At 42.5% G+C, this 26,473-nt stretch overlaps 1 protein-coding gene across 2 annotated transcripts in view; it reads left to right on the top strand.

The window, feature by feature from the left end:
* The window catches only part of dip2ba (DIP2 acetate--CoA ligase B (putative)a), a 48,743-nt gene that overhangs the window by 14,438 nt on the left and 7,832 nt on the right, over nucleotides 1–26,473 (top strand). Inside the window, exons 1-29 of one of the 2 annotated variants that reach the window (XM_086276420.1) lie at nucleotides 12,877–13,043; nucleotides 13,286–13,357; nucleotides 14,679–14,834; nucleotides 15,359–15,484; nucleotides 15,612–15,848; nucleotides 15,945–16,073; nucleotides 16,867–16,986; nucleotides 17,177–17,374; nucleotides 17,703–17,794; nucleotides 17,874–17,984; nucleotides 18,193–18,316; nucleotides 18,482–18,591; nucleotides 18,775–18,877; nucleotides 18,963–19,027; nucleotides 19,133–19,226; nucleotides 19,422–19,541; nucleotides 19,659–19,773; nucleotides 20,039–20,178; nucleotides 20,333–20,469; nucleotides 20,985–21,065; nucleotides 21,150–21,277; nucleotides 21,529–21,643; nucleotides 21,729–21,930; nucleotides 22,084–22,196; nucleotides 24,152–24,232; nucleotides 24,388–24,511; nucleotides 24,646–24,767; nucleotides 25,429–25,540; nucleotides 25,922–26,031. In XM_086276420.1, coding sequence (XP_086132546.1) covers nucleotides 15,412–15,484; nucleotides 15,612–15,848; nucleotides 15,945–16,073; nucleotides 16,867–16,986; nucleotides 17,177–17,374; nucleotides 17,703–17,794; nucleotides 17,874–17,984; nucleotides 18,193–18,316; nucleotides 18,482–18,591; nucleotides 18,775–18,877; nucleotides 18,963–19,027; nucleotides 19,133–19,226; nucleotides 19,422–19,541; nucleotides 19,659–19,773; nucleotides 20,039–20,178; nucleotides 20,333–20,469; nucleotides 20,985–21,065; nucleotides 21,150–21,277; nucleotides 21,529–21,643; nucleotides 21,729–21,930; nucleotides 22,084–22,196; nucleotides 24,152–24,232; nucleotides 24,388–24,511; nucleotides 24,646–24,767; nucleotides 25,429–25,540; nucleotides 25,922–26,031 — 3,156 coding nt within the window. In that variant the 5' untranslated portion in view covers nucleotides 12,877–13,043; nucleotides 13,286–13,357; nucleotides 14,679–14,834; nucleotides 15,359–15,411. Of the gene's footprint in view, nucleotides 1–12,876; nucleotides 13,044–13,285; nucleotides 13,358–14,678; nucleotides 14,835–15,358; nucleotides 15,485–15,611; nucleotides 15,849–15,944; nucleotides 16,074–16,866; nucleotides 16,987–17,176; nucleotides 17,375–17,702; nucleotides 17,795–17,873; nucleotides 17,985–18,192; nucleotides 18,317–18,481; nucleotides 18,592–18,774; nucleotides 18,878–18,962; nucleotides 19,028–19,132; nucleotides 19,227–19,421; nucleotides 19,542–19,658; nucleotides 19,774–20,038; nucleotides 20,179–20,332; nucleotides 20,470–20,984; nucleotides 21,066–21,149; nucleotides 21,278–21,528; nucleotides 21,644–21,728; nucleotides 21,931–22,083; nucleotides 22,197–24,151; nucleotides 24,233–24,387; nucleotides 24,512–24,645; nucleotides 24,768–25,428; nucleotides 25,541–25,921; nucleotides 26,032–26,473 lie in introns of those variants that run through there. The other variant, XM_086276419.1, reaches the window with a different exon arrangement.

Below are 26,473 nucleotides of genomic sequence, written 5' to 3'. Positions count from 1 at the left end.
TTTTATTATCTGGCAACACGTTTATGCTGTGTTTATGCTGTAGTCAACAACAAGCACCAGGGAAATATTCACAGCCTGATATCAAGTGCTATGAAGTGTGAACCGCAGTGGACAGTAACATTTTCTTTAATAATGTAGCTTACATATTTTTGGCTTACTGTAGTCATGGATGCTAAAGGATCACTTTGGATATCCTCGAAGGTTTGCGTTCTTCTGTCACTATTAAAAACTGTGACTAATAATGGGACAGTCACATGATTGTTGGTTGGAAATGGTAACAAAGTACGGTATTATTAACTCATTAAACATCCAGACCACTCTGACCACAAACCCGGTGCTTCTTGTTATCCAGTATCTCGCCATTTCTGTCTCATTGACTCTGTCTTTCACTGTGGCTCTTCAGCTGATCAGCCACAGCTGATCATTGGAGCCCTTTGAAGTGGGTGTGAGGAACACGAGGTATTTTCTCAGCAGCTGACCAGTTTCTATATATGAAATCGCAGGCCTGCGTCACAGGAAGGGCTGATGGGAAACCAGAGTTCAGTGGTAATCCAGTCCTGCTGTAAATGTACAATGAAAGTTTCCAAAAGGTCAGTTGCCATGTTTTTTTTGTTCTTTTGGAAATGTGCCTCACCTTCCTAATACTCGAGCAGAGCCAAAGGGTTATCAAAAATTCCCAAAGAGTAAAAGTGCTCAGGAAGCCTCCTCAACAACCTGATGATTATCTCCCCTCTTGGCCCCACAGCACACATTGTGCTAGAGCTTGGCCTGTAGTCATAGACCCCTTTAATTCAAGTCTCGAGAGAGCGAGGTAAAACAAAGGCCCTGAAAACACACTGAACATTGTGGGTGTGGCTTAGGCCTCTTAATCCCTGACTGTCAATAGCACCGTTGGTCCCGTAAGTCCATATATTACCTTTTATTGTCTTGAAAGGAAGCGCCAGGTTTATATTTTGAAACAGCTGCTGTTCTGGCAAGTCTGACCTTAGTCATTTCCTGGAGATGAGCTAAAATTGCTTGTGAGTCTTGAAGCATTGAACCCACGTTGCTGAGAGCCTCTTATGTGAATATTGGACCATATTTTGGAATGTTAGAGTTGAGACTGCCGCATAACACTGAGTAATATTTTTCAAACATTGATCCCAGTAGGTAGCCTGGTTTTAAAGTGTCTTTGTGTCACGTGTTGCATACTCCCACAGAGTGACAACGCACTGATGACTGTTGTGATTGTGGTGATACAGTATTCCCACAATAACCAATAAAACGTCTCTTTTAGACTCTGGTCATGTGCAGACTTGATGGCGTACACACCTCGAGGCAGCAGAGTTTTTGTCAGACGGGGGGTGTCATTAAAGTTTGAGCGTCATGTCTGGTTCGTCCCTGCTGATGCATGTGTTGAAAATCTTCAGCTGTGATATAACAAAATTAAGGCGGCTTTTTGAGTATCACCACTATCAAGTCAGACTAATGTTTTCAGTGTAGTCATTTTGGCCTTGGTGGCTGAGATCAGCCCATCTGCCAATAAAATCACTGGCCACTGACTTTGTTCAGTGTCTGCCTGCTGCGACACATCACTTTCACGCTGACTATATTTTCTAAGAGAGTGTAATGTTGAGCCTAAAGACTTTAAAGCAATAAAGTGAGGTTTTATAATTCAGAAAGCCTTTAAAATATTCTGTTTTTGTTGGCTGAGCTTGAGGAGTGTGGTGGTGTTTCAGATGCTGTTTAGAGGAATCGGAACCACATCAGTTTCAGTTGCTGCTCTTTTCCTTCACTGACAACACTTTAATCCCATACCTGCCCTTGGTTTTGGTGAGTGGTTTATTGCACGCACACACAGCGCCCCACAGCCCTTCCTCTGTGACCTTCCACTTTTAGTTGCTTGTGAAGTGAGTTGTTGTCACTGCTTTTTTTGTTGTTGTTGTGGATTTTAGAGCTCGACAGGCGTTTAGACAACCTGTTTTCATCACAGTGTGTGCGCCTCTTTTACACAAGTGTTGCCCATTTGTTGAGCGCCTTCCACAGACTGAGAGCCATGATCTTCAGAGCGGCGATAGATTCGCATCTTGACGACAGCCTGTTTAATGATTGCGAGTGGTGGGTGGTATGAGGTCAGGACCGTGAGCTGTCCAGAGAGTGGAACGTAAGCAATAAGGTCTGCGGTTTCAGTGTCAACGGCGGACTCAGCACCCAGAATCAAAGCGTTTCTCAAAGGCCGCTCATGGCTTTTTATGAGATTATAATATTGATTTAATGAGGCTGTTTCCTGCCTAACATTACTCCTCCTGCATTAACGTCCTCCTTTAAACCATGAGCTATTAGGCATAGTCGATGAGCAAATTCTGCACGTGTCATCTAGAGGTAGGTGCAACATAAAGAGTATATTGCTGAGCAATATTTCTATATGTGTAGGTGAACAGAAGACTCGGATGATACTTGAGCTGATGTGCTCAGTGACCCTCGGGTCAGGTCCGTCCCACACTTCTGACCCCTGTTTATCTTCACTACGACACTGCTGCAGTGAAACCTGATACCTCTACATTCACTTTCACCACTCAATACCCTGTGGTTACCCAGCAATGCTGAAACACTAGTCTATTATGCAGTTTGCTAGCCAGGATGCCTCTGTCTAAATACGCTTCTTTTCTCTTTTTATTCTCTTCACAGTGGACTGAATTTAGGCGGAGTCAAGCTGCTGACTTGATCGCACTCACTTCATGGTGCTATCAAAATTTCTACCACTGACTCGGTCCTTTTCACGGCAGACTCATTATGACTTGTCGCACTAGAAAAAGCTGGCTTTCTTTAGACTGTTCAAGTAATTCATGTCAGTGTGAGAAAGAATTAGTGTGATCAGACACAAGGTATTCTTTTTAAAAAGGCTGAAAGTAAACCATATGCTGTAGTGCTAGCTTACAGGCGTGACTTGTTACTTTAGATTTGCTGTTTAGGTGCCCGTTATTTATTGTAGGCTCGTTGTATGTTGGGTTTTGTTTTCAAAAGTTTGCTTTCTTGCTCGCGGTTAAGTCGAAACATAAAACGTGAAGTTGGAGCCAAAGAGCGATTGACTCAACCTAATGTAAAGACTGGATGTTGGGTAACTTCCTGCTGGTTCTCTCAAAAACGTCTGAAATCAACCATTTCTCACTTGAGCCGGAGTTTATTTTGTAGACCTGTCTGAGCGTATAGTGAGTAGGGCTGCCACGATTTGTCGACTAGTCACGATTACGTCGACTATCAAAATCGTCGACGACTGATTTAATAGTCGACGCGTCGTTTGAAGCTTTGTAAGATCACAAAAGACGCAGGAATAAGTGGCAGGATTTAAGAGTGTAATAACGGACTGAAACAGAAGATGGCAGCATTGCATGTACAAGGATGTCAGCTACCGTTAAACCCCGAAGAAGAAGAAGAAGAAGCAGCTGTGTCCCAGAATTCATAGCGCGGCCCAGCGCAGTTTCCAACAATGGCGGCAGCTAGTTAGTTTTAATGTTACTCTTACTATTCTTTCTGGGTCACAAAATAAACGTTTAACATATTTTCAGGCGAGAATGTAGCTGTGTAAACCTCAAATATCTGCTCAGTTTATCAGGACACCACATATTTTCAAAAGCGCTCCGACGTTTTCGGAGACATCTGTTACCCACTAGCTCGTTAGCGAGCCGGGGGCTAGGCTCACTAGCGCTGTGAGAACACCGGACTCCCCACAAATCGTTTTCAAACCCACCGCCGTCTTTCGCTACTCAGGTTAAATATATATGAGTCACTTAGATAACTTAAAATGTTATTGTTTGGCTTTTTTTTTAGTATTTTATTTGTTCCTGAGTAAATCAGTTTGTCTGAGATTAAAGTTATAGTTTTTACACAGCTGAATAAACGTCAAGCAGACAACTGATTATCAGAAGTGTGAGATGCTCCAGAATATACTCCAGTGTCCTGTTATATTTTAGATAGCAAGGAGTTTATTAAACTTCACCGAAACAATCTGCAAATTTCATTAAAATTTAATAAACTATCATCTTGTCTTTATTTTTAGTTAGCACAGACCTTAAACACTTAAAGCTGTAAGCTAATGATAGTTATATAAGAGCAGATGCTGCTGGTGCAATAAGCTGTAGTTTTACGTGCAATGGATGATGATCTGATTAGTCGACTAATCGCAAAAATAATCGGTGACTAGTCGACTATCAAAATAATCGTTTGTGGCAGCCCTAATAGTGAGTATTGCTAAACCTTACATAGTCGACTTAAGGTATCAGCTTATAATCCCTACCCAAAGCATCATAGCCGTCATGGCACACGAATGGCTGGAATTTGTGCATCACATAACAGCATGAATTGCCACGACTTATCCTCTGTAATGTGGGAAAAAGAAATGGGACAGCTGTGTGGTGGTTGGCAAAAAAGTCTTGGATTCAAAGTGTTTACATGTTGTCCATGTGACTGTGTGGGTTCTCTTTGGGTACTTTGGTTTCCTCCCACATACACGTTAGGTTAATTGGTGACTGTAAATTGGCCATAGGTATGAATCTGAGCGTGAATGGTCTGTTTCTCTGAGTTAGCCATTTGATAGAGTAGGAAAATACAGCCAGACCACAGGGTGTATCGAATGTTTGTGATTGGAATGATTAAAGCTCAACCTAAGATCACAACTTGTTTTCATACGTTTCTGGATTATATGCTGATTAAACAAAGGAAGTGCAAATTAATTCGTGTATAAGCTTGGCACAGCACCCATTTTAACTTGTCATAGCCAGGGAACTACAGGTCTATATCTTTCATTAAGCCGGCCCGCAACAATGACACCCTGAAAGCGTCTGCTGTAAATGAAAAGCAGCCATTGAAGCACAGATGCTATAAAACTTCTTTATTAACTTGTGACAAGTCTGCCTATAAAACTGTTTATTAATAAATGATTAAGCTAGTATTCATCCACCTGCGTAGTTGCTGTAGGGGATACAGTTCATGGCAGGGGTAGCAAGCTAATCTGACCAGAAATCAGCCTGGGATGTGGCCTTGGTCTCACTCAGTTATGCAAACATAGACCTGTTAGTTGAAAGCTCATTGCAGTTGTAGTCTGCCATACAGTCTCAGTGAGGACAACCTGCATTAACCTTTGCTGCTTACTAACAAACAGCTCACTTGTACTTGCCTGACGTCAGTTTCTCTGACTACACAATCTGTCCTCTCAGTTGTTTGCCAGCCTTATCACTTTGATGAAGTAACGTGATATGAATTTATCTATACAGCAACTGTTTGTCACTGCCAAGATTATACAGCTGGCCTGTGATGATCTAGAGGGAAATGGCGTGACCCAAATTAGTGTGCGTAGTATATTAACAGTAGTAAGATTAAAGTGAAGAAGAAGCCGTCTTGCTTATGGAGAAGAATAAAAGCAAATGTTCCGTCTTTTTTGTTTCATTGTGGTTTTCTGATAGCTTTTATTGTTGCAGCAGTTCCCAGCTCAAAACTCACAGCTGGCTCTAGAACGCTTGATATAATAATAATAATAGAAGTAATGGAGGAAGTAGGGCTCTAAACTCAAGCACAAGATGAATGCTTAAAAAGCTCGAAGGAAACACTTGTTTTATTTCTTTGGATAAATTAAGTTTCGGGATGCTGACTGTCCAGTGTTATTGTTTCTTCTGTTTTTATCTTAATCGTGCCAGCACTTTTTGTTGTTGCTGTCCTGTACAGGAAGGTCTGACTTCACTGAATGTTTCGGTACTTGACTCGGGTGTGGTTGAACTGGTCGTTTGCATATGTGTGGGTGTGTTTCTTCGCATGTTATGTGTTTCTCAGGTATTAAGTTTAAAAGGTGGGATTGCCCCACATTTGTTCCACTAAGATGCGTGTCCACATTAAGAGCTGCTGAATCTTTATTTTATCATTTTTTCTTTGCCCTTCTCTGTAATTTCCTGTGAGGCATACCTGTGTTAAACATGTCACTACAGTGGTTTCACTTCTAGTTCTCAGTATGACGCACTTCTTCCGTTACATCCTCTTTGCTGGGCATTGCTTCATTATTTATTGGAAAATGGGTTTAACACATTGTTGATCTGTGAAAGCCACGCACAAATTGTTCATTTGAACTAATCTGGGCCAAGCACAGCCCTTGGACTTCTTTTATGTCTCACATTCGTTTTATTGAGATTTTTATAAGAGTATGCCTTAGAAATGAAAAGGGAGGCATAATTAGATCTGTCTTCACAGACTGGAGCAGGCTGAAAGGCAATAAATAAAATATAAAATGAAACATTTTTCAAATAATAGTGTTGATAGCTCTAATCTGTAGTGGCTATTGCATTCACCTTACACACAATAGATTGGAAATCAGGCAGAGGCACAGACCCAACTTATAACACAGGGACTTACAAGCTAGTGTGCTCCAAGTGCCAGTGCTAAGCCCGGATAATTGGAAGTGTTGCGTCAGCGAGGGCATCCGGCGTGATTTCTGTGCCAAATCAAAACATGTGGATCCATCCGCTGTGGTGATCCTTTGGGGGGGGGCACTGTATACTAAACTGTGTTACATCGTCTGTTCTTGTCACATATTACACAATATAATAATATAATATATATATTATTAACTTTGCTGTTGTATTTTTTTAGGGTGTAATTTTCAGAAGTCGTTCCCATACCTTTTGTCGAATTTTTATCTGTAAGTTCACTTCATTAGGGACAGCTAGATAAGACTAAAGTGACCTAATACAACACCCCTGCCAGGAATGTTGAGCTTTTGTTGAAACAGTTTTAGTGAAGTGTTGAGTCAACTGTATCTATAATCATGCTATAACCGTGCTATGTTCACTGGCCACTGTACTGGGTTGGAGGTTTTGCTTCAAAGCTTTTTTTCTTTGTGGCACAGATTCAACACAGGGCTGAGATTTTGACATGATAGCATCACTTAGTTGCTGCGGTGACCAATGAGTTTTTGGTGCTATTGTTGGATTTTTCTAAAAAGTTTTTGTGCTTCCATTTTATGTCACTGGGAGATCTTGTATTAGAATTTAATAAGTTATACCTAATAAAAGAGCTTGAGCACTTATTTTCTGCATCATTCATTATTGGAAAGATGTACATAAAAATCGTTCAGAAGGTTAAAGTGACAAATGGTAACTAGCCATATTTTGGGCACTGTTGCTCAATCGTGACTAGGCTGGGCTGTCAGAGTTGCGTTTTCCATCCAACCAAACACAAACCGAATCCAATGGAGATTTTTGACAAGAGAAAGTACACTTACTCAGACCCTTACTTACGGTATCTGGCCAGCAGTTCCCTTTAGCCGTCCAGAGATCACTTCATCCTCCCTGTCTGCCTCAAAACCCCCACGTGGACTCCCAGGGTCCCAGAGGAATTTTTGGCCTGGATTTGAAGTGGAAAAACATTGTGCTGGAAGCAGGAGGTTTATGTATTAGTGTTTTGGAATCACTATTCAGACATGAAGCAAATATCTCCTGAGTGATCACTGATTGGTTTTAATACTCAAAACCTGATTTAACTGCTAGTAAACTGAGGGAAACCCCCACATTTAGTCAAGGATGCTTGTCGACTTTCTAGATGAACAAACTTTACTGCCTTAAAGTTTTTCTTTCTCCCTCCGTCTATGGATGGATGGATGGATATATAGCTAGCTAGATATTTTAAAGGATAAATAGTGACCTATAAATATTTCCCATGTTAATATATAGTTGTGTAACATTGCCTTGAATGCTTAAGAAAAATGAAGTCACACTCCCTCTTTTGTGTGTAATGTAATCCAAGTTTCTCTCCTCTGTTGTGGTAGAGAGTCCAGCTGTGTGTCTGTGTGTGTTTGTTTTGGTGTGTGGGAGATGACGCTGGTGCTCTAGTGTCACATCCAGTGGTTCTGCATGTTTCATATGTTTATGTCTATTTTGAATGTTTATATAAACAGTATAGAAATCTTTGATAAATAATCACGCATACATAGCTGTGTCACAAGTTGAGCTTTCATAAATCTAATGATAAGGGGCCTCAGGTTGTTTTTAATGCTCCAAAACTTAGAGATATTTCATTTGTGATCAGTGAAAAGCAGCAGATCCACACAGCTAACAAGCTGGATCGAGGGATGTTTTCAGTTTTCTTAAAAGAGTAAGTTAAATGATTTCCCGGTCATCAAACAACACTGTTTACTGTCAGTCAACCAGATCAATTAAAATGATAATCATTTCAAACCCAGTTAACAGTATTGAAATGAAATTAGTTTCATGGTATGCAAAAGCACAGCAGTGGAACGTTTGTACTTGCCACACTGCTTCCCTTTTAGAGCATGCTCTATGGAAATAAGCTTCTTACATCTGCTTTAACTAATGACCAGGTGCCATTAAATGGCCTTGGTGTCATACTCATTCGTTTGCATTTCCTGTCAAGTGCTATTTATCCATGTTCTCGGCACAGTCTGCCCATTGTTTTTGTGTCACTGCTCAGAGTCTCTATAAATAAGATCTTGTGGGTGACGTTAGTTCCTCCTTTCTCAGCCCCTGTGTTTATGTGTGTATTTATATGTAAATGTGCAGGCTGTGGCTGTTTTCCATGTTTTTTCTAGTTATCCTGTTTATCTCACAGTCATTTCCTCATGGTGGATTTATAGAACAGCAACTTTTTGCCCTGGTATGTATTTCTTGTGATATAGGGTAGTAACGGTGTTCTAGATTAGCATCACTCTTGTCACCAAACTGTAACCCACAGGCAAACAAAGACACTTTTATGCAGAGCAAACTGGTATCGCTGGCTAGAAGCACCACGCTTAGAAAACAGTCCTGCACTGTACAGAGCCTTGTTTCAGACATTTGTGCCCCCGTCTACACAAACGTCCAGACGGAGAGATATAATCTGTTAGGTTAGATGTAATCTCAGATTACAGATTAGGATAGAGACCAAAATGTGAGCACTGGATGGCTTTCAAGATGTAAAAGCGGGGTTTTATTTACAGCTTTCTGTGTAATCCAGCCAGTTATCCTGTTTGAGTTTCATGGTTGTGTGCATTTATGGGTTGACAGGAAACCTGTCACATGCAGGTCTCTGTGTGCAAAAGACAGTCAGGCAAGCGGAAATTGTGGGTGACAGTCATGTCACTTGCTAATCTGCTCAAAGTAATTATAGAGATCTCTCGGTTGGGGAGGGGGCTTGAATACATATGCGTAAACAGGAGAGGGTCCTTGGAGTTTGCATTCACTGTGACACAATCCATGTTTGCTGAGATTACATCAGATTGTTGCAACATCCTCTACAGAGAAGTGAAAGAAAACTAAGGAAAAATGCTGTCTCAGTGCCTTTTGTTCATATATCATGTGGATGCCAGGAGGCTTTTCAGCTCTAATGGTGTGTGTGTGTGTGTGTGTGTGTGTGTGTGTGTGTGTGTGTGTATGTGTGTGTGTGTGTGTGTGTGTGTGTGTGTGTGTGTGTGTGGGGATCAGGCGGATGGGTGGGTGGGTGTTAACTGTTAAACAGAGATCCATAGATCAGCTGGTATCTCAGGGTTGAAGCTCAAGGCCAAGATTTGGATTTTTCATTCAGGAGAACTGTGCAGTGATTCCAGGACTGAGGGAAATCACTGGCATTAAAAAGCGCTTCACTGAGCCTCTCAGTTTTTCATGACCTAATGAATATCATTTAAAGAGAAGAAATCTTGGCAGCAGTTGTGGCACTGATTGAAAGACACTGACCTCGTTGCTTTAGTTTTATATAAATATCTCAAATGCAGTGCTGTTTCTGGGTATTGGCAGCTGGAATTAAACTGCTTCCAATACAAATTTCAGCTCTTCCCGATTGGCAATGGAGCAATGAAGAATGGTAAAGGAACAGCACAGACATAGTGGGTTGGGAGGGACAGAGTAAGGTGTGCATAGAAGATCACACTGAATTAAGGTAAAGACAATAAAACACACAAACCGAGACAAATCGCAACCAAAAACAACCTCGTGTATACGTCCAGGTCATGTGCTGACCATTAAGCGTTCTCTTTAACAGCTTTTTTCCCCTTTGTATTTGGGAAAACAAAAAGGGGTGCCGTTCATGGGTAATAGTAATCCAAGAAGCGAAATTTTAGCTGTATCAGCTACAGCCAGTCCGATGATTCAACATTTGAGCTGCTTGGAAAACCACAGGGAGCAAATGTTATGTCATGAATGCTTAATGCCCAGCCATGTCGTCAGAGAGAAATTCACTGTTCACGATGGTTTCAGTTCTTGGATTTGATTTGACACGGTTACGGGGCACACAGTGCTGTAGGCGTCCATTGACTTTATCCTCTTTCACAGGTTCATAAAAATATCTTTTTTCTGCTTTTTCGAGCGTATGTCACGCCACATATAAGTCGAAATCACAACCAGGGTGTTCTCCTGTGGCCTTCTCCCAGGGAGGCTTTAGCAAAGAACCCACAGGAAAGTAATCATCGTTGTAACAGTTTGAGGTTTTATTCACAAATGATCAGAAATAACTAGAAAGAAAATTTCCTTTGTGTGTTGCTACCTGTCTAAGACCCAATCGGAGCCTCCAGGAAAACACCCTGACAACAAGATCAAGATGTGTACGCGTGGAGTGATGCACAGTGCACACATAAACAGTTAATCTCCAAAACCTCAAATGGCTCTAATGTGCCGGATCATAGTGGAGAATGCCAGTGCAGATTAAATCTGAAGTGCTCCGTAATCCCCTACTGTGTCAGAAAAAGTTGTAGCCCTCCGCAGTTATCAGTGTGGCTGGGAATGCCGTTCATGTGAGTGTGTTTATCCCCTCTGTGACCCTGCGCTGCCAGCTATTAGGAGATCAGTCCACTGTATGACTTGTCTTGAAGTATGAGGTCAACATCGGATATTTTAAAAGAAGCCTCACAGGGTCACTGTCATCTGGTCTTGAATGAGCTCTGAAAATGTCACAAACAGCACGATTAACACAAAAAAACAGTCAGTTAGAAGGTCTGGCTGCCAAGGAGAAGGACTGATAATTGCTTATAGATGTGAGATTTGTCACACATTTTTAATATGCTCTTAAAGATGCATTCATTGGTGATACTGTGCCTCTATCACAGCATGCTGGGCAGGTTCAGCCGATCCTTGGACGAAGTACGCATTCCTGGTTTGACATACTGACACACATCTCACAGGGAAGGCCTGTAGTGCCAGTACACCTCAGGCCCTGTCAGCATTCATTCTCTTGTGTGCTGAAGCGCCCTTTAACCTGCCCCAGCTGTGTATACACACATACACATGCACAGATACATTAGCTTCCTGCACCTCAGGGACATTTTTGGAACTATGAGCATTCTCTCTTGGCCAGTTGGCCCTCTCTGTTAGTATGGTGTTTTCCAATCAGCACATTCCTCTTTCTCTAGACAGACACAGTGAGACGATTTTGGCAGCACACACACAGGGTGGGGTAATGCTCATATCCTGTCCCCTGACCTCAGATTACACACAGTTACTGTACTGTTTTTGTTCATGCTCACACTCAAAAACACCACATTCTTGCACTTAACACATACAGCTTTTTCTCTGTTTTGAACCAGCTGTCACAGTCAGTCTTTAAACCCAGAGCCTTTCAGTGTCTTTCTTCCCACTGCCAGCCACATAGCTGGTGTGCCTGTGCCAATCCGTGTCTGTTGTACTTGCCCGACACCAGCACAGACTCTCTTCTGTCTGCGTTAATGACCGACGGCGCTCCGTCCATCTTTCCATCTCTTCCCCTTCTTCCCTCCCGGCACCAATTGGGCACCAGGACTGGGCTTGGCGTAACCTTGTCTCCGACAACAATAACTGCTCCAGTCCACTACAATCAAGTTGCTGCTGATTGTCTCGCTTGCATGTCTGCCTATGAGTGTTTTCCTGTGTATAAACAAGTCTGTAGCATGCTAGAGAGATGGAGAAACAAAGACTGCAACAAGCTGCTGTGTCTGAATTTCAGCCTAGTGTGTGAACCCAGGCATGAACTCCAAGCTGAATGCTTGCCATCCCCATTTTTTTCTTTTTGCTCCCCTGCACAGAGGGAAAGACAAAGCACTCGGCACTCAGTCACACACTGCCTTTCACTCTAAAACTGTTCAACTTTGTTTTGTTGGCTTTTTCTCTACGAAGGTTATTCACTTTTACTCTGCTTCTCTTAATATGAGTGTTGTGAAACCTACAAATTGTATCGGAAGGATAAAAAAAAAGAAGTCTCATATTTAACTCATTCTGGCAGGCACACACACAATCATAGAGGGGACTTCCTTTCTGATTCTCTTGTTTATACAAGCAAATCCTACACTCCACTGGATAGTGACCAGAGTGTGAGAAAACTTTAAGAAAAAACACACTCTATCTCAGTCACACACGAAACTCCCCACCCAGCCCCGGCTTATCCAGCACACCTCCCTCCGGTCTCCCTGCTGAACCTTGGCTCACCGTTTCTCCCCTTATTTTCTTTCATTGTTGCTTAATGCACACACTGGTCTGCATTCCCTGTTGCTGCTAGTGACTCTCAGCCCCCCCCCCCGTAGGTCCCCCCCATTGTCACTGGTCAGTGTGGAGGAGGTGTCAGGAGATTGAGGTTAAGCAGCCGTTTGGCGATTGGCACTTGACATAGCATGCGGTGTTATCGCTGCACACAAAAGAAGGCGACTAACAGAGAGAGTGTGGGAGATTGTAGCATTAGGATTGTTTGTGTTTTCAAGGGGAGTGTGTGTATGTAAGGGTGTGTCTTTCATGCATGTTTGCAGTGAGCAGACTGTGTGTTTTGGGGTCCCAGTTTAATGGACTTTGTCAGGCCTGTGCGGCTCTCTAGCACACTCTAGTATCACTGGGAATCCTGCCAGGCCGAGGCCGAATGAGGAAGGGGTGGTGCTGGGTCTACAGTGGGAAAAGGTCGGGACAGATAAATGACCGAGTCCCATGTGAAACTGGCTCACATGGCTTCCTTTTTTGCTCTGCTTACCATCCCAACTATTCCCAATGTTTTGGCACTGTTCTCTGCCTGGTTACGTGCGACTCAGTGGAATCATACTTGGGTTTTATAGCCAGCAGGCATGTTTATTCACTGGGGCTAATGTAAGGCCAAACAATGGCGTTATCTCTTCGCCTTGTTGTAAATGGACTTAGCTGTCAGCATGTGGAGTTCAGTGGATTTGGTTTAAAGTGGATTATTATTATTATTATGACTCAACCCTCTGAAAATGTATTAGTGAAAGCAGAGGCTGTACATGTGTGTGTCTGTGTGTACGCAGTTGTCTGGAGTTTGTGTGGTAATTATGACTAACCTAACAGTTTGGTGTTGCTGTCCTCTCTCCTAGGTGACATCACGCAGAAGGGCTATGAGAAGAAGAGAGCCAAGCTGCTGGCCTCCTACATCTCCCATTTGCCAAGTAAGACCAGTTCTTCTTCTGCTCTTGGAATTTTTTCATGTTGCATTAAAGCCTTCCTTCTTCTTTTTCTCCATTTGTGTTTTTTTTTTTCCGCCTCCCCTGTCAGCAATGTTATTGTTGTTCAGGCTGAAAAGCAAAACGAGGCTAGATTGCATAAGAAGATTCCTCAAATTTACATTTGAGCTGATTATTCTTTCACATGTGAAAAGAACAACGGAGGCAAAAAATGGATTCTTTATGTCGTATTGTACTTTTTTCCTTTTTTCATTTCTTTGAGAAGAAACTTGACTGACTTCTCAGTGTGAGTGTTGATTGTCTTTGTCCAAGTTAGCAACATAATTTCTGGCTTTCTGTGGCACTCTAGTGGCCAAAATGAGAATTGCACATAAGGTAACCAGTGATGCACAAATATCTTTAATAACTGCATCACCACAGGTAAGCCACGGATGCACAAACCCATAGTTCCTGTCAGACTTTCTGCTGTATTTAGTGCGTACCCAGTAAATGTGATACATTCTGAAACTGGTTTCAGTTTACAGCTGTGGGGAAGTACTAAAGCTTCTCTGTGTTACTATGTGACAGACAAACTGATTTGTCTGTCAGTTTCCTCAAGCAAGGGTGTGGTGTTTCCTTCGGAAAGTATTGCACCATGCTAGCAGCGGCATGAAAAAAACATCGTTCTCGATGTGTCACTTTAAGCTATTTAAAAAAAAAAGAGAGCACCACTACACTTCCCTTTCCTCTAGTTTAACCTTTGTTTTGACTTGTGCTGCCAAAACATTTGTGATTACACGCAAAGATCGTATATTAATCTAGATTTCAGTCCCATTGTTTTTAGTGATTTTTGCTTTCGTTTGACTTTTGCTGGCAGCTTGCTTTGAATGTCAGAGCATACACCAGAAAGCTTTGAATCTCCAGGGGTGACCGTGTGCTCCTTCACTCGTCCTGTTATCCCTCAAAACCATCATCTCTTCAGGGACTCAGTTACCCAGTTCCCTCCGGGACGAAAAGACAGTTGACTAAAAATATAAATGTAACCCAGTTTCATGTACTCTGTTAGCAGTATAACTTGCATCAGTCAAGTACATGTCCTTATTTCACTGTTCACAGGCTCTGTATGAGGCTAAATTTGGAGAGCTTCAGAGAAGGTCATATAATATTTATGCCTACACGTTGCTGTAATAGCATTATGTAAAGCAACGTGTGCTCTGTTTGTCTGAATTTCCTGGATCTCATGTTAGATTGTTTGTTTTGCTTTTATTAATGGTCCCCTAAATATAGACTTTTATTGACTTTTCACATGCTGGGCTCTGTTCTGTAGATGTGGATCTGCCTCTACCAGATGTGCAGCTTTCCCCGAGCCGCAGTGCCGACCCTAGCCCCAGTCCTGAGGCCCCGGGCCCCTCCACCTCTTCAGCCTCCAGACACCATCGTTCACACCGCAGCGGAGGCGCCAGGGACGAGCGCTACAGATCAGGTATGCAGCACAAAATTCACTACAAAAGCACACAGGTACAGTTGGGGTCAAAAGTTTACATCACGGAGTTTACCTTTAAATAGTTTCTTTGATTTGGAATGAAGGTACAACAAGAGTGGAATGAATGCAAACAATTCAAGTCATTGTTTTAACTTTAATTGTTAAAACAATTATAGAATTTCATTTATTTGGGAGCTATATCCTCACAAACTTTCAACGGGGTTTAACGTTGGCGCGCTAATGGCATAACCTGGTGCTCCAGCAATTTCCACTTCATGGCAGGCGCGAGCCTCGGTGGTTCCTGGGTTGTTCCTAAACATCCTTATCATCTGAGGGTGACAGAAATTTCTCCAAGAGACCTTATCAACCTCTGTAAATCTATAATTCTCCTTGGATATAATCACTGAGTTAGTTGGATTTTTTCATTGTCCAGAGAATTGATCATGATCACTAACCTGAAGTTCACAGGTTTTGTCCTTGTTGTTTTTCTCACTCGGGTTATTCTCTATTCTATATTTATGTAGACATCCATACAGAAGCTGTCCAGGCAGCACTGGCCAAACATAAAGAGGAGAAAATGGCTCTTCCCATGCCAACCAAGAGGCGCTCAGCCTTTGTCCAGTCTCCCATAGATACCTGCACACCTCCAGGTAAGCTTGGTTCCACCCACTCTGAGATCAGATGGTTGCTGGTGATTGTAGCTCCTAAAAAATACCCTCACCAAAACATTAAAAGTTATTGAATTATAATTTCTTTCACGTTTTCTCTTACTCTTAGACACATCTTCTGCATCAGAGGATGAAGGCTCACTGCGCAGAAAGGCAGCACTCAGTGCAGCACTAGCTCAGACCCTGCAGAGCCCCGACTACTGGATCAACCGCTCCGTCCAAAGCTCTTCCACATCCTCATCTGCTTCCTCCACCCTCTCCCATGGAGAGCCCAAGAGTCAGCCCCAGCCCCAGCCTCAGCCTGCTGCTTCCTTGTTAGCTGACGTGCTAGCCCACACACGCATTGGTAAACTGTCCTGGTGGAGAACTCCCAGCGTTGATCCATAAATCTCAGTGATGGTGTCACTGCCATTGATGATGCTATTTTTCTCCGCCCTAACAGAAAACAGTGTCCCCCCAGATGTGACGTCCTCTGCTTCTCAAGACAGAGGGTCCAGGGTGGATCTTCCCCCAGCAGTCAGGGGCATGAGCCGTGGACAGAGCCGCTCCAGCATGCTGGATACTGCTGACGGTACACTCACTTAAGCCAGAATGTCTGTTAACGTCTGGCTGTGGTACAAATATGTATAAAGTTTTATGTGGGGAGAAAAACCTCTAAAGTATTCTTCATTTTCTGAAATATTTGGACTGTCTTTTGGTTCTTTCCTCATTTCAAGCAGTTCAGTCATTTTGGTATTCTAATCATGACATCGGACGATGTTTTACTGTTTTGCATTGACTGTGTGGTTCAAAGCATTGCAGTGAGAAAAGTGATTGAATGTGTTCCAATCAACATACAATCTACCCATGTTCATCCTCGATCACCTTCAACATCATCCTCATGTCACTGTGTGGTGAATGCTGCTAACGACCGATATTTTGTGTTCTTTCTTTTGGGTCCATTAATCCTGTCCCTGTCTTGACTTTGATTTAAAAAAGGAAAAAGAAAAGGTAATATACATCGAACCTGGGGAAGGGGAGGGATGCCGAAGAGGCCCCAAGTAGCTTGCTTTCCATCCTGATATCTACCTCTCTTTACGTTTGTCTCATGCTGTAGATGTAGAAGTAGAAATCTTCCTTTATAGTATTTTCCTGAAAGAATTGTCCACTCTGTGTCTCCTTGTGTGCAAATTTCCCTTTCAAATTTTTCCTGCTGCTGATTCTGTTCCTGACTGTGCTAGTGCGTAGGTTACTGCCTGTGTGAGCGAGAGAGCGTGTGTTAAAGTAGAGATTCATGTTTGAATAAACTTGCATGTGTGGGTGTCTGCGTGTCATTGTTTGTTTGCATATGTTGGTGACGGCGGCTGCTCTCGGTGTTTGTCCAGGCGTGCCTGTCAGCAGCAGGGTGTCCACTAAGATCCAGCAGCTGTTGAACACACTCAAACGACCCAAAAGACCGCCGCTCAGCGAATTCTTCCTCGATGACTCTGAGGAAATCGTAGAAGGTGTGGCACATAACACAATATGTCATGCTTGATTTTCACCGTTGTGTGTACTGCAGCACAGAAATCCTCTTGGTTGTTTTGAAAAGGGTTTTCACTTCTTTAGGAAGTCACCCAGAGTGTTGTGACACCACAGTGTTACAGCGTTACACCCAGTACTCACAGTTTCTTGCTTGCCGATTCTCATGCCTAGTTCCCCAACCGGACCCCAACACCCCGAAGCCTGAGGGACGTCAAATCATCCCAGTGAAGGGGGAGCCCCTTGGGGTGGTCAGTAACTGGCCTCCTGCCCTGCAGGCTGCCCTTGCCCGCTGGGGGGCCACTCAGGCCAAGAGCCCTGCCCTCACTGCCCTGGACATCACTGGCAAACCACTCTACACACTCACATATGGTGAGCGACACGTTGCCTCGTAGGAATATTAAAGTCGATTTTGAGCACAAATATGGGTGTCTGTATTGTTGTGTCCACTCTATAAATGTCAGGTATATTTTTTGCATATGAGCTGGATCAAAGGAAGAAATATTTGTTGGCCCGAGTAGAACAACTCCCACATTACATTGCCTCCAGTGTGGACCCATAGTGGGTTGGGAAGTTAAGCGATCATGGAACAGTTATGCAACAATAATACACAGCAATTTAACAGCAAGAAATCTGGCCTGTGGAAAACAAGATGACATTTTTCTTTTCTTTTTTTTCTTTTCTTTTTTAACCTGTATAGGTAAACTGTGGAGTCGCAGTCTGAAACTGGCCTATACCCTTCTGAATAAACTGGGCACAAAGACTGAGCCTGTCCTTCAACCTGGAGATCGAGTAAGAGTTTGTCAGTCATTTCTTCCTAAGTAAATTGTAAAGTAGCACGACGAGGAAAATCATTTCCTCTGCTTCTTAGGTGGCGTTGGTGTATCCAAACAGTGATCCTGGCATGTTCTGGGTGGCCTTTTATGGCTGTCTGTTAGCTGAAGTCATCCCTGTGCCTATTGAGGTGCCGCTGTCCCGACAGGTAAATATACCTGTTTTCATAGCAGTTCTTCTGTGGGATTTCTGAAAAATGCTCCACATGTTTAGGACCAAATGCATGGTTTATGATAATGAGAGCCTCACCAGTATATTATTATTATTATTATTATTATTTCTTTTAGTTGTCACAGTTTTGTCTGCTTGCCTGTCCTTGTGAGTTGACGTTTCCTGACCTAAGCCTCTTTTCATAGGATGCAGGGAGCCAGCAGATTGGCTTCCTGTTGGGCAGCTGTGGTGTGAGTTTGGCGTTGACCAGTGAGGTGTGTCTCAAAGGGCTGCCCAAGACACAAAATGGAGAGATCATCCAGTTCAAAGGTCAGCAAGACTAAACTGCCTCTGCTAATGCTGCTGGCTCATCAGGAATCATCTCTGGATGCTTTCATTTTATTGCAAAATTAGTGTAATTAGTGCAGCTTTTTTCCTAATGACAGCTGTAATAGTTTTTGTGTGCTCCATGCTCTTTGTGTCTGCGTGTTGCAGGTTGGCCAAGGATGAAATGGGTAGTGACCGACACTAAGTACCTGACCAAACCATCCAAAGACTGGCAGCCTCACATTCCCACTGCCAACACAGACACTGCCTACATAGAGGTAGGCAGTTCAATGCATTTCTAATTTCTGCATTCTAATTTAGATTCAGTTTATCTTTAGTAAACTGTTATATATTCAATTATGTATCTTCTGTAACTCGCACACTATTATTTGACTCTGATATTAATTTTGACACGTTGTTGACATCTGTGTGTTTGTCTGTGTGTTTGTTTCTCGCTGAAGTACAAAGCGAGTAAGGAGGGAACAGTGATGGGAGTCGCTGTGTCCAAGATCGCCATGCTGACTCACTGTCAAGCTTTGACACAAGCCTGTAACTACTGTGAAGGTCAGAGACTATAAAACACTGCATGTAACTTTGTGGACTTGAAGCTGGTGAACGCACTCATTTGCTCATGTGTTTTCTATCTTAGGGGAGACACTGGTCAATGTGTTGGACTGTAAGAAAGATATGGGCTTGTGGCATGGCGTCTTAACGGTGAGACTGGATGTTTCTGCTGCTGACTAGATGCCCTTTATTTGGTGTGTGGTACAGTATGTTATTGACACTGTTGGTTTTTATATATTTTTTCCTTCCCTGCAGAGTGTCATGAACAGAATTCACACCATTACTGTGCCATATGCTGTCATGAAGGCCTGTCCCATGTCCTGGGTGCAAAGGGTTCACATTCACAAAGGTTGAGCCAAATGTTCTTTCTTTTATACTCCATATTCTTATAATTTTACTATGTTTGCTTAGTTAATAAGCAAACAATATTAATAAGACAGAGTATTTTACAGACTGCTAGGATAATAATAATGTTAGAAAAAAAGTTTTAATAAGAAAACAGTAGAGAAATGATGCTTAAGGGCTTTTTCTTACCCTCTCATAGCACGTGTGGCCTTGGTGAAGTGCCGTGACCTCCATTGGGCCATGATGGCCCATAAAGAACAGAAAGACATCAACTTGTCTTCAATACGCATGCTTATAGTAGCTGATGGAGCCAACCCATGTGAGTAACTAATGTAATAAACAGTCACTATACATGGCCATTTTAAAATGTTGTGCTGTGGGTTTAAGCTGCTTTTACCTACTTTTGTTAATGTTTTCACCCTTTGTTTACCTTCAGGGTCTGTGTCCTCGTGTGATGCTTTCCTGAATGTGTTCCAGTCTCATGGTCTGAAGCCTGAGGTCATCTGTCCGTGTGCCACCTCTCCCGAGGCCCTGACTGTGGCCATCCGCAGGTACAACGTGAACCACACGAGCAAAGAGATAAACAGAGAGACATGTGCTTTTCACACATACAGGGATAAATTTGTTCATCTCTGTGAGAACAAAATTTATACAGTTAAATTTAACCGAGACGTCCTTTATTGAAAATGCATGAAATCTGTAAATATTCATAGGGATGCAGCAATTACTCGCAAATAGTATGGGTCATGAAAATGGAAAAATACACTTTTCAGAATAAAAAGTTAAAAGCATGTACATTTTTTTTACCTTGTACAGGCCAGGTGCGCGAGGTGCTCCGCTGCCAGCCAGGGCCATCCTGTCCATGGGCGGGCTGAGCCACGGAGTGATCCGGGTGAACACAGAAGACAAGAACTCTGCTCTGACTGTACAGGATGTGGGTCACATTATGCCTGGAGGTTAGCCACAACTGTTAGGTGTAATTGGCAGTGCAGAAGTGCAGCAGCTGTCACATCTTTACTGTACATTCTGACTGTATGGCCTTTTTTTTTAGAATACAGAAGCTCAAGTCTACATAATTCTAATGTTTTGACCTGTTTTTGTTTGTTTCAGCTCTGATGTGCATTGTGAAGCCAGAGGGATCTCCTCAGCTGTGCAAGACGGACGAGATAGGAGAGATCGTGATCAACTCACGTGCTGGAGGCACCATGTACTACGGCCTACCGGGTGTCACCAAAAACACATTTGAGGTCTGTCACAGGTTTAATGTTGTCACACAAATTACAGCTTTGTACCAACATTTACTTTTAAAATGGTAAATGTCGATGGCTTAAAAAGGTACAACATGCTGTGGCTTTTGAATTAGTGGAATGAGACATGATATGAAGTTTACATCAGTCTCCGTACGTCCCCTCTCTGCTATAATGAGCTCCGTCCCTTCTTGTTTGACCTTGTGTATTTAAAATATGGACTCATGGAAAAGGAGTACTAGTTTTAAATTACCCACTAGATGGAGCCACAGACGTCACTGAATAATTGCTTTATTTCTATTTCCTTATTTACTAATAAAATGCTTTATAGACTTCATGGTTTAAATATTGTCCCATTATTTTTATTAATAGAACCCACTAAGTGTTTCTTTTGGCTTATACTATGTTGTACTACTACAACTGCAGTATTTTGGGGTATGCAGTATATTTACCCTTGAAATGCAATCTGTGCTGTGTTTATGACACTTGTCTCTCTCATCTGTGCTAATTTCTAGGTGATTCCAGTAAATCAAGCCGGCGCACCCGTTGGAGAAATTCCCTTCACTCGAACTGGCCTGCTTGGATTCGTGGGACCGGTAGGTCGCTCATGCACAATTACAGTAGTTCCAGTACTCTGCAATTGGGATGTCTGTGCTGAGTTAAATATGTCTGCTCCACAGGGGAGTCTGGTATTTGTTGTGGGAAAGATTGAGGGGCTCCTGATGGTGAGCGGGCGACGGCACAATGCAGACGACCTGGTGGCCACGGCGCTAGCAGTGGAGCCGGTCAAAACAGTTTACAGGGGGAGGTGAGACACTGACAGGCCGCTGTGAACCACAGTGAGGTTTCACTGTGCTCCCAGCGTGTGTGTTCATGCATTACATTACTTCATAATGCACACTGAGTAAGAATGTTCTAGCGATGCACACATGTGAGCAGGGATAATTTAGTGATATTTAATTGGTAATTAGTAAAAATCCCTTCAGCATCCTGCAGCTTCTGCTGGTTTCTTTGTCTAGCTGTGTGTTTGCACTCACTTCTCTGTTGGCATCTGTGCAGGATCGCAGTGTTTTCTGTGACGGTGTTTTATGATGAGAGGATAGTGATTGTGGCAGAGCAGAGGCCCGATGCCAGTGAAGAAGACAGCTTCCAGTGGATGAGTCGAGTGCTGCAGGTGAATCACACATCTGCTCATATCATCTTGATTAATATTATGTTATTCTGTATTAACGTGTACTTGATGCATGTTCCATCTTTAGGCCATTGACAGTATCCACCAGGTTGGCCTGTACTGTCTCGCGCTCGTCCAAGCCAACACCCTCCCAAAGACGCCTCTGGGAGGCATCCACATCTGTGAAACCAAGCAGAACTTTTTGGAGGGAAACCTTCACCCCTGTAATATCCTCATGTGCCCACACACCTGTGTTACAAACCTGCCCAAGCCCCGGCAGAAGCAGCCAGGTGGGTTGTCTTAGACATTATGGAATCATGCTTGTATACAATATAAAGCTGTAGCATGAAGAGGGAGCTAGAAATAATGAGGATGTGCCATCAGCTGGCAGTTGAAAGTTTGTCGTTGTGTAACCGACTCTTGATTGTTTCTGATTTCCTCAGTGGACGTTGGTCCAGCTTCTATGCTGGTTGGCAACTTGGTGGCAGGGAAACGGATCGCCCAGGCTATAGGGAGAGAGCTGGGCGTGGTGGAGGACCAGGATCTCATTCGAAAGGTACTGCCACACAGACCAAACTCCACTGATTTCATATATATGAGGTCTAGTAGTGGATTTAGCAGAGTGCAGCACAGTTTTTCACCAGTTTAGTTTGTAGGAATTTGAATTGCCTTAATATCTAAAGGAGTCAGTGTCTATGATGTGTACAACACCTGCACAGTGAGACCATTAATAAAAGATTTGCACGCTATAGCAAAACTGCAATGGTGCTTTATAGATGGCAGAAGATTAATGAGCAAGTGTTTTGTTCAGATTGCTGTATTGACATTATTATAAGCTTGAACTTGTTTGGATTTTGGATAAAAAAAAAAGCTTATTTAATGTAGTAACTGGAAAATTATCAAATTCTTTAATCATTTTAATGTCATACAAACCTGTTCAAATTAAGCTGGTAAGGTAAACTGATGTGTAAACATGCCATGAATGCAGGTTTAATGAGATGAGCCTGCGTCTGTCAGGCAGTATGACTGCTGATGCCTTATCCTAAATCTCTGTTGTTGTTCTGCCTTTACTTTGCTTGGGTTGGGCTTTAGCTCTGTATGTGGCCCACCATGATGGTAAGGCTCTAGTCTGGCCTCCCCTCCCCCCTGCATCCCTCCCACCCGCCTCTTTGCTCATGCTGCTTCTGTCAGTCAGCTGTGATAACCTGACGGCCACCAGGTACAGCTTAGCCCGGCGAGATGACCGTGCAGGCTAGCTTCCTTGTCCAGCAGAGGTCCACACATTAAAACTAATATACAGCAGCACATTACAAATGAGGTCACATCCTACATTCATCCGGGCCTTATTTAATAGTCCCACGTCGCCATCTTATTTTAAGCCTGGAGTTGGCCAGCAGCCTGCTGCAGCTTTGCCAGACCAAAAAGTCAGCAATGAATTAAAAGACATTGATCTCCTCTGAGTGAGAAGAAGTTTCTTATCTTTTACAAAATGTGCAAGTGCAAGGCTTAAGCAATTATAATCTGTCACTTAGCATATATAACTGCAGAAGATGTTCTAATAATATACTGTGATGCACTATACGTATATCCTGCGCATTAGTACGAATTAGAATATTAGAAGTATTTTGACGTGCACCTCTGCTTCCTGTGTTCACTGTGACGCTCCCACGTGCAGCATGGCTTTATGAGTTGCCAGGGCAGCTGGTCTGCATGATGTGACTCCTCACTCATTGTTGACCAGAGCACGACGCACAAACGATTACTTTTCCAGTGTCTGACGGTGCGATACTGCTGAATATCCCTGTACGTCTAGCTGGTGTTATCTTTACTTGTTTTTTTTAATGTTTGTTTTTTACGTGCTTCCTAGTGGTCACCTGGCTTCTGTCTTGTAAAGGGATTCTTTACTTTCAGGTCCTGTCCTTGTGTGTCTGGTGCACTGCTTCCTCGGCTTTTTGACACCACAGATTGAGATGCTAATGACATTAATATATTAATAGTTCTATTAATACTCATTTATGTAACTGCGTAAATCTTGTGAAGTGCCTTTATTTAAGAAACAGCATTCTGAGGGACTAGCAGAAACTTTTTGTTTTTAATCAAAGTTGTCATGACCCCTTTGTTTTAAAGGCCCACAGATTGTGAGCTTGTGGCTCCAGTTTGCCTCCTTCCTGGTGCAGATGGTCCCAGCATGACCTTTCACAACTTAAAAAACCCAAATACTCTGGACACCTCTGTGCTCCTGTTGCGTCACACTGTGTCCTTGACGTACTTTAAAGTGTTTTCTGTTTAAAATGAACAAATCTGTCACAGAGAGGACTGATTATATATTTATTTGTTATTTTGAAGACAGGCTTTAAAATATTTTTCTCTTTAATCACTTTCAAATAAGTTATTATTTGCCAACAGTGCCGCTTTGTGTAATTATATCTGTGCATTAAAACATTGTTTGTGTGTTTAATCATCCATCTGTGATGCGTATGTAATGAGCGATTCCTTTCTTTGCCTTTTCAGCACCAGTTCTTGTCTGAAGCTCTGCAGTGGAGAGCCCAAATGGACCCTGACCATGTTTTATACGTGCTGCTCAATGCTAAGGTAGGCTAAACATGAGCATACAGTAAACATAAGAAACGTGCGCATACGTGGCGTGCACCATTACCTTTCTTTTACCTCGGAAATGGTGCCACTCTGTAAATGGTGATCCATTTTGTTGTATGAGATCATCTGTACCAGCACTGTTTTTGCTCTAGGGGGTAGCAGTGTGCACAGCAACTTGTGCTCAGCTACACAAGAGAGCAGAGAAAATCACAGCTACCCTGATGGAGAGAGGAGGTCTCAACACAGGAGACAACGTGGTGCTGCTTTATCCCCCGGGTATGCACGCCGTTATTATACGTTTCAACTCTTCCTAGTTTTTCATATCAAATAATATGTAAAAGTGCTGTTGTTTAATGTAGTATTTTAACGGCGTCGTAGTTCAACCAGGTTCCCGTCTCCTCCTCCTGCAGGTATCGACCTGATAGCCGCCTTCTATGGCTGTCTCTACGCGGGGGTCATCCCTGTGACTGTGAGGCCGCCCCACCCACAGAATCTGGCTGCTACTCTCCCCACTGTCCGCATGATCATTGACGTGAGTGCACTTCACCACAGCTTTTTTTTTTTTTACTCGAGTATTTCCACAGTATAATGGAGTAATGTATGTGGAATTATTTGAGTACATTGAGTAGTATTTAAACTGTTTTTGTACTTATTCTACGCTCATTTTTCATTTTCAGTTTAATTTTTTTTCACTTAATTTTGTAATGATTTATCCAAAACTAGTAGTTCACAATGAGAACACAGTTCTGTGAGTCTTCTCTAATGCAAATACATCATTTTTCTTTGTTTTTGTTTTTAAGTGATCCACAATCACAGCTAGGGTTCCTTATTCCCAATTTCCCTGAAAATCGAGCTGTTTGAATAGACAGACAAACAGCAACGGAGACAAAAGCACAGTTATGACATTGCACTGTCCATACTGGATCACTTTCATGTACTGAAATATGCATCGCTGACCTTAAAACAAATATGAAGCCTTTTTAGCCGCCACTTTAATAAACTATCACATCAACGGAAGTGCCCTTCACTAATGAAATGAATACTTCTGTTGGCCACTATAACTGATTTCCCTGAGGCAAAGCAAATGAAATTGGGCTTTACTTTGGAGATCAATGAAATATCAATAACTGAATGCTTCACATTAATCTGTGGCTCTAAACGACCGCGTCTGTGCTCTGTGTTGTGTGCCACAGGTGAGCAAAGCAGCCTGCATCCTCACCACACAGCCTCTCATGAGGATCCTCAGGTCCAGGGAGGCGGCTGCCAGCGTCAATGTCAAAACGTGGCCCACGATCATTGATACAGGTGACTGAATTAGGAAAGCCTTTAGAGTAACGTGCAGCAGCTGGGTGTCGCTGCGTTTGTGCACGTATTTAGATGCTAGCAGGTTTGGCTTGAAATAGACACTGTTTGTGCTTTGACTAACTTCAGACATGTACAGTACGTTTCAGTTATTTTAAGCTCTCATTTCTGAAGATAAGAGTGTTGCAGTGAGTTAAAAGTAAAAGTATGGATTTTTAATATGTGCATTGAAAGGATAAAATTACACGTGAAATGATATCACCTTCCCTTTCAACCAGACTATTATCAGACTGTAGCATTAAGAGCAAGATGTATTAGCAAGAAGTATTTGATTTATTTTGTCCAATAAAGACATAACATAAATTCACTTCGCTCGCATTACAGATGATCTTCCAAGAAAGCGGCCTCCACACATCTACAAACCTCCTACAGCTGAGATGCTAGCCTATCTGGACTTCAGTGTGTCCACCACAGGCATGCTGACTGGAGTCAAGGTAGATTACTCCCACAAATCCTGTACATACTCCAAAAATAATAATAACAAACAAACAGAAATGACTGTGATTTCTTTTTTTTTTTTTTTTTAATATGAATTTCTCTAGCCAGAAAATGTTTAATTTTCTGCTTCTGTGTCTTCTCTTGGATGTTTGACCTTCACCCAGCTGGTCTAGTTCAGTGTATTGACAACAGAATTATGACACAGAGATTAAATATTTTCATATTTACACAGACATGGCCAAAAATATTTGGTAGTTGCACAAATTGTCTATTTAACATACTTTGTTTGTTTTTATGATATAGTGAAGGACATTTGTGCAGTTAAAATGACATTCAAATTTTTTTATTGGTTAATAAATCAAATTTATGCCTACAGTCAGTATTTACAGTGTGCTGACATTTTGGGATGCTGACTGTCCGTCTCCTAAGCTGATTCAC

Source organism: Aulonocara sp. 'chitande type north' Nkhata Bay, linkage group LG20 (genome assembly GCF_057382095.1).
Source record: "Aulonocara sp. 'chitande type north' Nkhata Bay isolate Kocher_YH1m ecotype deep benthic linkage group LG20, A_spYH_male_GT1.1, whole genome shotgun sequence".
Taxonomy (NCBI): Eukaryota; Metazoa; Chordata; class Actinopteri; order Cichliformes; family Cichlidae; genus Aulonocara; species Aulonocara sp. 'chitande type north' Nkhata Bay.
Note: the sequence above shows the minus strand (reverse complement) of the source record. Positions and strands in the feature narration are given on the sequence as shown.